We start from the raw sequence: 14,092 nt of genomic DNA on the forward strand, positions 1-14,092 counted from the left end.
GAGGAGGAGAAGCGGCAGCGATTGGTGGGAAGTTTGAGGGGTTTAGCAGCCAAAACAGTTCGGGAGTGGAAAGCTGAAAAGTCTGGGGCCTCAGTGGAGGAATGTATAGAAGTTTTGGAGGGAGCGTTTGGGTTGTCAGGGGAACCCTGGCTGCTTTTAGCAGAGTTCCAACGCCTGGAACAATGGAGAGGGGAAAAGCTCTCCGAGTACATATTTAGGATGGAGGGGATGCTCTCGGGGCTGCGGCGCCGGGGGGTAGTGAAGACGCCGGACGTGGCTAGCGTGAGGATGAGTCAGATATTCAGTGGCTCTCTGGAGGAGGACAAGGTGGCGTGGACTATTAGGCAGGTTTATAGGGAAGGCCCCCCTCCATCGTTCGGGCAACTGATTAGAGAGGTGCAGGAGGAAGAGAGAGCGTTGGGGCGGAAAAGGGGCGCGGGCCTACGGGAGCGATCCTCAGCGATACAGGAAGTGGTGGCTGGGTGGAGGAATGACAACCCACCGAGGGGTAGAGAATCCCCTCTGGAGGGGAGGGACAGGGGAGGTACCCACTCTCAGGGGCGACCAGTGCCGTGGGTTGGGAGTGGGAGTCGTCCTGGGAGAGGAGGGGCGGCAGGCAGCGTGTGCTTTAACTGTGGGAAAGAGGGGCATTTCAGGCGGGACTGTGGGCGGCTGAGGGTGTGCTATAGCTGTGGAGAGGAGGGACACTTTAGGTGGGATTGTGAGAGACAAGGAGTTCCGCGGAGGACAAGCCCCCCTGCGACTAAGAAGGGGGAGGTGTCGGGAAACATGAGGAGAGGCTGTTGAAGGTGTTGGGCCGGTTTAATGAAGAAGGGTTGAAGCTTTCTGTGGACAAATGCCAGTTCTGCAAGTCGTCGGTTAGCTACGTTGGTCATATCATTTCGCGAGAGGGAGTGGCTACTGATCCAACCAAGATAGAGGCCGTGACCACCTGGCCGAGACCCCAGAAAGTGGGTGCTCTGCGCTCATTTTTGGGGTTCTGTGGGTATTACCGGCGATTTGTGAAAGGATACGCCAAAGTGTGTCACCTGTTGACTCAGCTGTTCTGTGGCTATCCCCCGGTGGGAAAGAAAAGGACGGGGGACCAGAGGCAGGACCCTGGAGGATACTGGAACCCGGCGGAACCTTTTGGCTCGAGATGGGATGATCAATGTGAAGAGGCGTTCCGATCTTTGAAAAGTGCACTGACCCAGGCCCCGGTGTTGGCTTTTGTCGATCCCCAGAAGCCCTATGTGCTGCACACGGATGCCAGTCGAGAGGGTCTCGGGGCTGTTCTGTACCAGGAGCATGGCAAAGCATTGAGGCCGGTAGCCTTTGTCAGCCGAAGCTTGTCGCCATCGGAGAGAAACTATCCCACTCACAAGTTGGAGTTCCTGGCGCTGAAGTGGGCGGTGGTGGACAAGTTGGGCGATTACCTGTACGGAGCCAAGTTTGAGGTGCGAACGGATAACAATCCGCTCACTTATATTTTGACTTCGGCAAAGCTGGATGCCACAGGACATCGGTGGCTGGCGGCCTTGTCGGTATATGATTTCAGCCTGAGGTACCGGCCCGGAAGCAAGAATGTCGATGCGGATGCTTTGTCTCGTCGGGAGCCGGGGGAACTGGAGAGGGATGAGGAGTGGGAGAGTGTCCCTGCCCCTGGAGTGAAGGCGATGTGCCAGTTTGCTATCACCGTGAAGGCCGAGGGAAGAGGGAGGCTGGAATGCGCCGTGGACCATTTGGGGGGTTTTGACGATGCCATACCCCTAGCTTACTGTGACCTGATCACACTACGGATTAAACAGTTGCCGGAACTGAGTCCGGGGGAAGTGGCAGCTGCTCAGCAAAATGACCCGGGCATTGGCACAGTGTTGAGAGCGGTCGAGAGGGGGGATGGGGCGTTGGCTGAGAAGGCGAAACACCCGTTCGTGCCCCTGTTGTTGAAGGAGTGGTTTCGGTTGAAGTTAAAGAATAAAATCTTGTACCGGGTAACGGCGCCTCCGGACCAACCCCACTGATGGCAACTGGTCCTGCCGGAGGAGTATCGGCAGGCTGTACTCCAGGCCCTACATGATGATTCTGGACACTTGGGGGTGGAAAAGACCTATGGATTACTCAAAGACCGGTTCTACTGGCCCCGGATGAGGGGGGAAGTCGCAGAATACTGTAGGGGCTGCAGTCGTTGCATCCAGAGGAAGACCCTGCCCGCGTTGGCGGCTCCACTGTCGCACTTGCAGAGTGCGGGACCTCTGGACCTGGTATGTATGGATTTTCTGTCGATTGAACCTGACACCAGCAACACCGCGAATGTCTTAGTCATCACCGATCATTACACTCGCTATGCTCAGGCATTTCCCACTAAGGATCAGAAGGCGACGACAGTGGCGAAGGTGTTATGGGAGAAGTATTTTGTTCATTACGGCCTTCCCAGGCGAATCCATAGCGATCAGGGGCGGGACTTTGAGAGCCGCCTTATCCATGAATTACTGACTATGCTTGGGGTTGAGAAATCCAGGACTACCCCTTATCACCCACAGGGAGATCCGCAGCCAGAGAGGTTCAACCGGACCCTGTTGGATATGCTCGGGACGCTGGAGATTGGGCAGAAAAGCAGGTGGAGTCGTCATATTGGACAATTGGTTCACTGTTACAATTGTACTCGCAATGATGCTACAGGATATTCGCCCTATTATCTGATGTTCGGGCGGGAAGCGAGGTTGCCCATTGACTTGTGTTTTGGGGGTGAAGTGGGTGAACTACCCGGGAAGTCCCATCTAAAGTATGTGTCCGACATGAAGAGGGAGTTACAGCGGGCGTACGAGTTGGCTGAGGCGGCGGCTACCAAACAAAATCGGAGGAATAAGATGCGGTATGATTGAAAGGTGAAGCTTGTTCAATTATTGCCGGGCGACCGGGTCCTTTTACGGAATTTGGGACTCCCTGGTAAGCACAAGTTGGCAGACCGATGGGCGGCCAGCCCCTATGTAATAGAGAGCCAGATGCCGAACCTGCCAGTTTACCGGGTGAAACCTGAGGATGGGAAAGGGCCTATCAAGGTACTCCATCGGAATCACCTGCTGCCGCTGGGTCAAGCGGTGCAGGTGGATACGGAGCCAGAGTGGGAGGTTACGCCTAGTACAAGGACTCTGCGAGGGCGCGGAGAAAGGGAAGAGACCGCTGCTGAAGAGCGAGGACGGGTCCCTCGCCCGGAAATGGCTACTGATTCGGAAGAGGACGACTCAGATGAGTGGCCCCTGTTCCCATTCGCTGGTGCTCCAGTACCCGGAGAGGAGGCTCCTGGCCCTTCCCATATTGAATTGGGTGAGAGGAGGGAAGGTCTTGAGGGTCAGATGGAGAGGTAGCCCACAGTGGTGGGAGAGAGGGTGGAGCCCGAGCGTGAGCCGGAGAGATCTCAGGTGAGGGAGGACCCCCGTGAGGAAGGGGGTGAGGGTCTGTCAGGAAGACCTGGGGTGTCCGAGACAGTGGGTTCGCAGGTGGAGAGGGAGCCCAGTGGGGCAGAAGGGGTATGGAGATCTCAGAGGATTAGGCGCCCCCCAGAGCTGTTGACATATGTGGTACCCGGAGAACCGAGTGTGATTTCTACTGCTCTGGGTAGTTATGTCACTGCTTTCTGCACCTGGGTTGGGTTTTGGGTGTTGCAAGAAGCTTTGGGGAACTCTAGTAATGCCATGAGGGCATGACATTTGCTGGTGGGGAGAGAATGTACAATGTCCTGTGTATGTTACTAAAAAGGGCTTCTTTGGTTTGTTACGAGTAGGAATGCTTCTTTGTCTGTTAAAAGTTTCTCTTGCTGTTGTTTCGCTTTAGAATGGCTGATATGGTAATTGTATTCATTTGTTAATCAATGGGGAATGTTATTGTGTTTTGTGAGGCTGGGAACTTGGGGGAGGGGTTGCGCGGGCTTGGGGGGTGAGGAGAGTCCGGAGGAGATGCCGAGGAAGGAGGACGTGCGCTCGGATGACCACCGGGGAGTCCGAAGTGGGAGTTTCGGGAGGACGACCACCGAGGAGTCGAATGGTTCGCTGGATGAGCTCCACCGATGTGCACTAAACCGACTGAACTTTGATAAGTTGGCGCCTTTTGTTTTTTTCTTGTATATATATATATTGTATTGCCTAATACTCTTTTAATTTTAGTAAACTCTTTAAAGTGTATTTCATACCGGTATTTGTTGTGGGTTTGATACTGTTGGCGGGCGCGAGGCATAAACGCGATTCTCACAGCACCTGCGTGTACGGGAGGTGGGTTGGTGTGCGGCTGGATCTCTTTTTCCCCTAGACATATACCAGCCTGTTGGGTAAGTGTTACACAGTCTCTTTGCCCTCCTCGTTGTGCCACTCTGCTGGAGTTGTCCCAGCTATCTGGGTTCAAACCTGACCTCCGATGCTGTCTGTGCAGAGTCTGCATGCTCTCCCTGTGAACAGAAGGGTTTCCTCCCACATCCCAAATACTCTCAGACTGGCAGAGCATATTCTCACCTTGTATGTAGATGAGAGGCAGTGTCTGAGGAAAATTGATAGGAATGTGGAGAGAAGTCAGTGAGATTATTGACCTGGACTTGGTTCATGTATAAACTAAAACCATAAGTTTGCCAAAGAATTGTTATGATCATTTAATTACCATAAGTCAACCTTTTATAACAAGTTAAACATTTCTATTGACCATAAGACCATAAGATATAGGAGCAGAAGTAGGCCATTTGGCCCATCGAGTCTGCTCCACCATTCAATCATGGGCTGATACAATTCTTCCGGTCACCTCCACCCCACTGCTTTCTCCCCATACCCTTTGATGCCCTGGCTAATCAAGAGCATATTGCTATAGTGTTCAAACAGAAATTGGTATGATATGTCTGTAGAGTGATTTTTGGATTTAGGACATATACATTCAGCAATTGACTTTGGTTACCTGTCCTCACAACTGAGTATGTATAGTGGATTTAATTTGGAGTGCAGCTCTACACAAAGGGTTCCTAACGGCAGTGAATCTCAGACCAGACAACGCTGATTAAAGTTCATTTGGACGTCTGTGGCGTGCGTGCGAATATGGAGGTGTGAAGTTTCTGTGTAGTTTCAAAGAAAGTATTGTCCATACATTGTAAATATGGAATTGTCCTTTGATGGTTGTTGCATAAAATACCGAGCCCCATGTTGGGCTAGTAGACCTTTCCACCGAAAGCGTCTCCATGTGATGCCTGCTGGACCTTGCTTTGTCGAATAAAGAAGCTGCTTTGTATCTACCAGTAGTTTTCCCTGGTGAATTCATTCACACAACAGTATCATATCAAACAACTGACAATGTCACTGTCAAATCAAATTCTGTGTTGATGATACTTAAAGTTTCTAAGTGCATTTCTACACATAAAGTAGTCATCTGCTTCTGGTGAATTAACCCAAGGTCTCTTTTATTTATTGATTGATTGATTTATTGATTGAGATACAGCGAAGAATATGTCCTTCTGACCCTTCGAGCCGTGCTGGCCAGAAACCCCCAAATTAACCCTAGTCCAATCACAGGACAATTTACAACCGGTACATCTTTGGATTGTGGGAGGAAACCAGACCACCTGGAGGAAACCCACATGGTCACGGGGAGAACATTCAAGCTCCTTCCAGCCACTCTTAAATACGATGACTCCTCAGGTACAACTTGGATTATGCCATTCATTTCCAGCAGGAGATCACACACTAAAAGTAAACTTAAATCTTAAGCCGCTATGCTTATTAAACCACAGAAATATAAAATAAAAATAAATACTTAAACTGCTGCATCTGGGCACTTTGCCACTCCATTGACCATTTGGCAAGCAGGTTCTCGAAGCTGAACCGGTCAGCTGGAATCCATCAAAGCAATGAAAATTGACGGTGTCATTAACCGCGTAGTTATCTTGAGGAGGACTGTACATTCCAAATTTTAATAAAGGAACAGGGCAAAGTATTTCTGAAAAATAAACCAGGTGAAAATTAAGAATGGTTACATCGAGAACCATATAACTTACAGCATGGGATAATAATTACACTGAGGAGACACAAGAAACTACAGGTGCTGGAATCTGAAGCAACAAAACAATCTTCAGAGGAACTTAATGAAAAGAATTGGAGATACTTCAGATTGAATCCCTGCATCAGGACCATGTTGAGAATATTTTTGCAGATGTGAGTGGTGGGGCAAAATGTACCAGAATTTGAAACCTCAAGTATCAAAAAATATATTGTGTTCCAGGGAATAATTAAAGGAAGGTAATGAAACAAAAGTAAGGAACTCTATTGTTGGGCCAGTCGTGAGCTGTGGTTCAAAAGAAGGGCCATACAGTATATATTGGGAAAAGCATTATGGGGATTACTCGCAGAGGGACTTTCATAATTAGGGCATAGATTACAACATAACTTACCAAGGATAGCAATGACTAGATTCTGTTAGCACCAGACACTGTACTAGGTTAGAGAGCAATCATTGCAATGACAGCCTTGAAAGTTTCAAAGGCATTTTTAAAAAAGCAAAGTTTTGAGCTAGGATATTCTACAAATCATTTGTGCCGTGTCATATGACGCGGACGATCATGATCTTTCCATACCGTGATTGTTCTTGGCAAATTTTTCAACCGTAGTGGTTTGCCTTTGTCTTATTCTGGGCAGTGTCTTTACAAGACAGGTGACACCATACTAAGAATCTACAATAAAATGTAAAGGCTTATAAATATATTCCTAACAAGCAAAGATTGCAAAGTATCAGGAAGCCCCTATATTTTTAAACCAATGGCCAGACAGAGTTTACTTATGTTATTAAAGGGAATAAAATGGCAAAGTCTGGGCAACCATCTCAGATTATATATTGCTTGAAGCAGAGAACAAAAAGATGACAGATATTAAAACATAACAATTATTCATCAGCTGTGGAACAAAAACACCAGCACATTATGTTTTAGCCATGGGATCAGGCAGGATGCTGTGCATATCATAAAAATGCTTCTGTGGAAAGTTCCTGTTTTAAAGGAAGGATATGAATTATTATGTCTGACTGCCAAAGAAACATGATAAGTATTGTATTTTCCAGTTTGAGTTTGAAGCAGATAGGCAGAGGGAATGGGACGGTTCTGGTTGTAAAAAATGAAATCAAATTCTTAGAAAGAGGTGACATAGGATGGGAAGGTGCAGAATTCCTGTGGGTAGAGTTAAGAATCTCTAAGAGTACTAACACCCTGATAGGAGTTTTATACAGGCCTCAGAACAGCAGCCAGGATGTGGGGTACAAATTACAACAGGTGATAGAAAAGATATGTAAAATGGTAAATGTTATGATAGTCGTGAGAGTAGATTGGGCAAACCAGATTGGTGCTAGATCCCAAGAGACGGAATTTGTAGAATGTCTACGAGATGGCTTTTTTAGAGCAGCTTGTGATTAAGACCTCTAGGGGAACAGTAATTCTGGATTGGCTTTTGTGTAATGAACCAGATTTGATTAGGGAGTTTAAGGTAAAGGAACTCTTAGGAAACAATGATCATAGAATTCACCCTGCAGTTTGAGAGGGAGAAGTTAAGATCAGATGTATCAAATTAGAGTGGAGTAAAGGGAATTACAGAGGCATGAGAGAGGATCTGGCCAAAGTTCACTGGAAGAGGACAGCAGCAGTGATGATGCCATAACAGCTGGAGTGTCTGGGAGCCATTTGGAAGCTGCAGGGTTAGAATCGTCCGAAAGTAGAAGTAATCTAAAGGGAAGATGACAAAACCATGACCAACAGCAAAGTTAAAGACAGCCTAAAAGCAAAAGAGAGGGCATACAATAGAGCAAAAATTAGTGTGAAGCCAGAAGATTGGGAAGCTTTTAAAAAAACAACAGAAAGCAACAAAAATTCACAAGTAGAGAAAAGATGGAATATGAAGGTAAGCTGGCCAATAAAAGTTTATCAGATGTATAAAAAGTTTCTCTCTCCTCTCCCCCCATCTTTCAAATCTACTCCTCAGCTTTTTTTCCTCCAGCCCTGCCGAAAGGTTTTGGTCAAAACGTCGACTGTGCTTTCTTCCACAGATGCTGCCTGGCCTGCTGATTTTCTTCAGCATTTTGTGTGTGTTGCTCGGATTTCCAGCATCTGCAGATTTTCTCTTGTTTGTGAGGTGAGAGGAAATATTGGACTGCTGGAAATCAACACTGGGGAGGTAGTAAAGGGGAGCAAAGAAATGGTGGATGAACTGAATAAATATTTTTGTCAGTCTTCACTGTGGACTAGCAATATACCAGAAATTCAAAAGTGTCAGGGGGCAGAAGCGAGTGTAGTTGCTATCACTAAGGAAACAGAGCTTGGTTAGCTGAAAGATCTGAAGGTTGGCAAATCACCTGAACCAGATGGACTACACTCCAGGGTCCTGCAAGAAGGAGCCAAAGAGATTGTGGAGGCATTAGTAGTGAGCTTTCAAGAATCACCAGATACTGGAATGGTTCTGGTGGATTAGAAAATAGCAAATGTCACTGCAGTCTTTGAGAAGGGAAGAAGGCTGAAGAAAGGAAATTATAGGCCAGTTATCTTGTCCTCAGTGGTTGGGTAGACGTTGGAGTCGGTTGCAAAGGATGAGGTTTCAGGATACTTGGAGGCACATGATAAAATGGGTCAAAGTCAGCATAGTTTCCTTAAGGGAAAATCTTGCCTGGCAAATCTATTTGGATTCTTCGAGGAAATAACAAGCAAGATAGACAAAGGAGAATAAGTGGATTTTTATGTCACACATGAGTCTAAAAGAGCCCATAGTGTTACAGGAAAGGTACCAGCATGGATGGAAGATTGGCTGACGGCCAAGAGGCAAAGTATGGAAATAAGTGTGACTTTTTCTGATTGACTGCCAGTGACTAGTGGTATTCTGCAGGGGTTGGTATGAGATCTCCAACCACCTTCACATCTGCAATGAGTGTTGTCTTCCTATACTCTTTTACATCTTCCGTTCTCAACCCTGGGACAATATATTCTAGCTTTCCAACTGAGCTTATGCTGCACAAATTGACAATGTGAAGAAAAATGAGTTAACCTCATGGAGCTTTCTCATTACAAATCCATTACAATCTGGAGAGAAGATCAGTGACTAGCCAATGATAGGTCGGAATTGTAAATTAATCCCCCTTTGACACCATTAACTGATACATTTGACACAAGTGTATTAAATATGATATTATAGTTTCATATACCAAGGCATATAAAAGTTAAATCCTTCTCTAAGCTATGTTAGGTTGTTGATAGCTTCATCCATGAATGAGGCAATGGAAATTGAAACAGAAAATCTCCTAGGAATAATGAGCAGGTCAGATGTCAACAGTGGGAAGAGAAGTAGAGCGAATGTTTCTGCATCAGTAGAAAAATAGACCTTTGCAAAACTAAGCCCTGATAATCTGTAGATATAAATACAAGCTCCCATTGAAATGAAATGCTTGGATTTTGTGGGCAAGGACCTGGGGCAGTGATCTGAGCACTCTGAGTGACCTGGAGCAGTTGGCATCCATGGCCAGTGGTTTTCAAGGGTAGGAGTGAATTACCAAGTTCATTGGAGAAATTCTCACTGAGTTATTATGTCGTCTCTTTGGCTTAATGAGACCAGTTTTTAACACTAACATGATATGGTATTGTGCCACCAGTGCAGAACAATTTATATGCTTGAATGCATTGCTGACCTTGAACTCGGTCAAAAGTAGTTTCCAGCATATTTCAGCCCCCTTAAAGAGGATTAACATTCTAGACAAAGGCAAACCTGCGCACGAAGCCTTTTCTGCTCTTTCACCGTAAACATTCCGCAGCCAACTCCATTTACCATTCCTGCCACAGTACCTCCAGCTGACAGGAAAGGGTCGGAATCCATCCGGACAGAAGTACATCATTATGCTTCCTTCGATTGGATTCTCTGGCCATTTGATCCATCCTTTTTCAATTACTTCTGTATTATTACAGATGACTCCTTCTATAATGTTAAGCATAACCGCATTAGAGATGAAAATACTTATCCTCTTTAATACATACTTATTCTACATCATTTCCTTTCTGCAATGTATATTTGTTCCTTAAATCAACACATTTCCTCTTCTAAAGTGTCAAAACATTTCCCTCAGCAATGTTCCCCACCTTGCAAAGGTCACAGTGTAATTCCCCAAGGCTGAGAGAAATCGACCAATTTTCATTTAACTTCATGGTTCTGATTATGAGTCATCCCTAATTGGTGCTGGGTCCATTGTTCTTTGTCCATCTATATCAACGATCTGGATAATAATGTGGTAAACTGGATCAGCAAATTTGCATATGACACCAAGACCGGTAATGTAATAGACAGCAAGGAGGCTTATCAAAGCTTGCAGTGGGATCTGGACCAAATGGAAAAATGGGCTGAAAAATGTCCGATGGAATTCAATGCAGACAAATGTGAGGTGATGAACTTTGAGGGGACAAACCAGGGGTGGACTTGCACAGTGAGCAATAGGGCACTGAGGAGTGCAGTAAAACACAGGGTTCCTTCAAAGTGGCGACACAGGTAGACAGGGTCGCAAGGAAAGCTTTCGATGCATCGGTCTTCATAAATCAAAGTACTGAGTTCAGGAGATGGGATGTTATGTTAATGCTGTATAAAATGTTGGTGAGGCCTAATTTAAAATATTCTGCCCAGTTTTGGTCACCTACCTACAGGAAAGTTATCAATAAGATTGAAAGAGTGGAGAGAAACTTTACAAGGACGTTGCCAGGACTTGAGGACCTGAGTTGCAAGAAAAGTTGAATAGGTTAAGACTTTATTCCCTTGAGCGCAGAAAAACAAGTGGAGATTTGGTAGAGGTATACAAGATTATGAAGGGTATAGATGGGGTAAATGCAAGCAGACATTTTCCACTGAGGTTGGGTGAGACTAGAACTAGATGGCATGGGTTAAGGGAGAAAGGTGTAATATATAAGGGGAACGTGAGGAGTAAGTTTTTCACTGGAGAGTGGTGAGAGTGTGGATCGAGTTGCCAGCTGAAGTGGCGGATGCAAGTTTGATTTCAATATTTAAGAGAAATTTGGATAGCTACATGGATGGGAATGGTATGGAGGGCTATGGTTTGAGTGCAAGTCAATGGGACTAGGGAGAATAATAGTTCAGCATGGACTAAATGGGCCGAAGGGCCTGGTTGTGTGCTGTAGTGTTCTATGGCTCTGTGAGGAATCCAACAATCATCCACTGACATCACACATGTACTTAAAAGCCTATACTTCCCAGTAAAGGTGGACAAGTCAGGGCACAATAATTAGGAAAGGGATCCAGGGCTATTTAATTCCCAACTTCTTGATTGAAAGAATGCCAAAGTTCAAAGTAAATCTAATGATCAGAGTACACACACATATATATATATCACCATATACAACCCAGAAATTCATTTTCCTTCAGGCAATCTCAAAGGTTTAGAGGTTCATTTATTATCAAAGTATACAACTCTGAAACTCTTCTTCTCCAGATAGCCATGAAACCAAGAAAGAAAAGAACACCAACACAAGACCATATCCTCCATATCCAAAACACAGAAAACATGGGTAACATTCTCTGGGAGGCCACACTGGCTTCCTTCTCCAGCAGCAGAGCGATCCCACCAGCGATCAAAAGGCAGTCTTCCCTCTTTGGCAACAGACCAATCCAACAGCGATCAAAAAGCAGGCAGCCAGTGGTCACCTCCCGCATCCACCTCAATGTTTCAATCTCTCTTGGCACTTTAATCAGCAAACAATGGAAGCTTCAGTCGGTAAAATGGATCCGAACATTGGCTTGCAGCTTTCTCACATGAGCTTAGCACATGCTGCTTCTGCCGCCTGGATTCCTCTTGGACACTGCAGAGCGCTGAAACACCTAAACAATCTCCAAACCGCAAATCGCAGGCTCCAACGGTTCCAGAATCACATTCAAGATGAAAAACAAAGGTAAAAGACATAAAAGAAGAGAAATATATGATTTCATGGTCTATCCAGAAGATGCTGCCTGTGGGAGCAGGTGCCATTTTGACCGGAAGTTGTTCAGCAGATCTATAGAATAGTAACTATAACAGGATCAATTAAAGATCAATAAGAATGCAGAAGACAACAAACTGTGCCAATAAAAATATAAATAAATAGCCATAAATAGGGAAAACATGAAATAACAAGATAAAGAGAGATAATTGGCTGTGGGATCATCTCAATGGATGGGCAAGTGAGTGTAGCTATCCCTTCTTGTTCAAGAACCTGATGGTTGAGGGGTAGTAATTGTCCTTGAAGCTGGTGCTGCCAGTCCTGAGGCTCCTGTACCTTCTACCTGATGACAGCCACGAAAGAAAAGAGCATGGCCTGGGTGGTGAGGATCTCTACTACATTCCTTTGACAGTGTTTCGTGTAGATGTGCTCAATGGTTGGGAGAATTTTACCTGTGATGTACTGGGCTGAAGCCGCTATCTTTTGTAGGATTTTCTGTTCAAAGGCATTGGTGTTTCCATACAAGGCCGTGATGCAGCCAGTCAATACACTCTCCACTACACACCTATAGAAGTCTGTAAAAGTTTTTGATGTCAGGCTGAATCTCCGCAGACTCCTAAGGAAGTAAAGGTTCTGCTGTGCTTTCTTCACAATTGCATTTACGTGCTGGGTCCAGAACAGGTCCTCTGAAATAGTAAAACCCAGGAGTTTAAAGTTACCAACTCTCTCCTCCTCTGATCGTCTGTTGAGGACTGGCTCATGGACCTCTGGCTTCCCTTTCTTGAACTCTACTATCAATTCTTTGGTCTTGCTGACATTAAGTGAGAGGTTGTTGTGACACCACTCAGCCAAATTTTCAGTCTCCCTCCTGTGGCATGGTAGCGTAGTGGTTAGCACAACGCTTTACAGTACAGACGACCCGGGTTCAATTCCCGCTGCTGCCTGTAAGGAGCGTGACTGTGTGGGTTTCCTCCCACAGTCGAAAGATGTATTGGTAGATTCTGTGATTAGGCTACAATTAAATTCGGGGTTTGCTGGGTACAGCAGCTCAAAGAGCCTGAAGAGCAGATTCCTCATGGTACCTCAATAAATGATAAATGTACGGTAATTCATCACCACCGTTGACATGGTCCGTGCAGTGGTGTCATCAGCAAACTTGAATATGATGTTGGAGCTGCACTTAGCCATACAGTCATAGGTGTAAAGCAAGTACACCTGTCTCTGGAGTCAAAGTCAAGTTTATTGTCATATACACATGTACATGTCTGCACAGGTGCAAAGAAAGACAATACAGCATCAGATAAGAGCATTCACAGGAAAATATCAATTAAACATAATTATATAGATTACTTACACGAAAGAACACAATCAGGATTGTTTAGAAGTCCAGTGTAATGCAAAGTGACCACTGTGTGCTAACTCAAGGTATAGCTGGTTCTAGAACCAAAGGGTTGAAGGAAGCTGCCATTCCTGAACCTGGTGAAGTAGGACTGACAAAGCAGGTGGACAAATGCCGTTTCACTCATTGTGGCTGAATCGTCACTGCTGTGCTCCTGCACAAACCCTCATAGCCTCAATAAGCCTACAATTTTCCAAATGACTGGCATGCGTCTATTCCCGAAGCTGGAATATTGCAATCACAGCTTCTGCCTTCCTCAATCTGTCCCAGGTGACTCTTCTGCTTTAACCTGCTAGCTTCTTCATTCTCCAATCTGATCCTAACCACTATCACTTCCTTGCTGTGATCTTGGTTGCAGCTTCTTCTTATGTCTTGTTGTAAGTAAACTCATACACTGTTCTTGTATTTTGCCCCCCCAAGAAGTTGTCTTGTTTTGTTCCCGAATCAACCCCAATCAGTTTGTCTTTGCACTTTGCCCTTACCGAGATACCATAATAATCAAAGGTCACAGAGGGGGAGCAGTGAGAGAGGGTTTCACTGAATTCCCATTGAAGGGAAGGTTTAAGCTTCTTTAGGGTAGGTACCCCTGGAAGAAACTTCATAGTGTAGTAGTCCAACCAAAAACAAGAGGAAATCTGCAGATGCTGGAAATCCAAGCAACACACACAAAATGCCGGTGGAACGCAGCAGGCCAGGCAGCATCTATGGAAAAGAGTACAGTCGATGTTTCG

The 14,092-nt window shown here is 45.6% G+C and overlaps 1 protein-coding gene across 1 annotated transcript in view; it reads right to left on the reverse strand.

The window, feature by feature from the left end:
* Positions 1–14,092, reverse strand: part of LOC140731828 (complement factor B-like) — an 80,313-nt gene that overhangs the window by 57,841 nt on the left and 8,380 nt on the right. Inside the window, exons 2-3 of the mRNA XM_073053693.1 lie at positions 9,756–9,962; positions 5,782–5,964 (exon numbers count right to left, since the gene is read on the reverse strand). Coding sequence (XP_072909794.1) covers positions 5,782–5,964; positions 9,756–9,962 — 390 coding nt within the window. The remainder of the gene's footprint in view (positions 1–5,781; positions 5,965–9,755; positions 9,963–14,092) is intronic.

This window comes from Hemitrygon akajei, chromosome 8, assembly GCF_048418815.1.
Source record: "Hemitrygon akajei chromosome 8, sHemAka1.3, whole genome shotgun sequence".
NCBI classification, from domain to species: Eukaryota; Metazoa; Chordata; class Chondrichthyes; order Myliobatiformes; family Dasyatidae; genus Hemitrygon; species Hemitrygon akajei.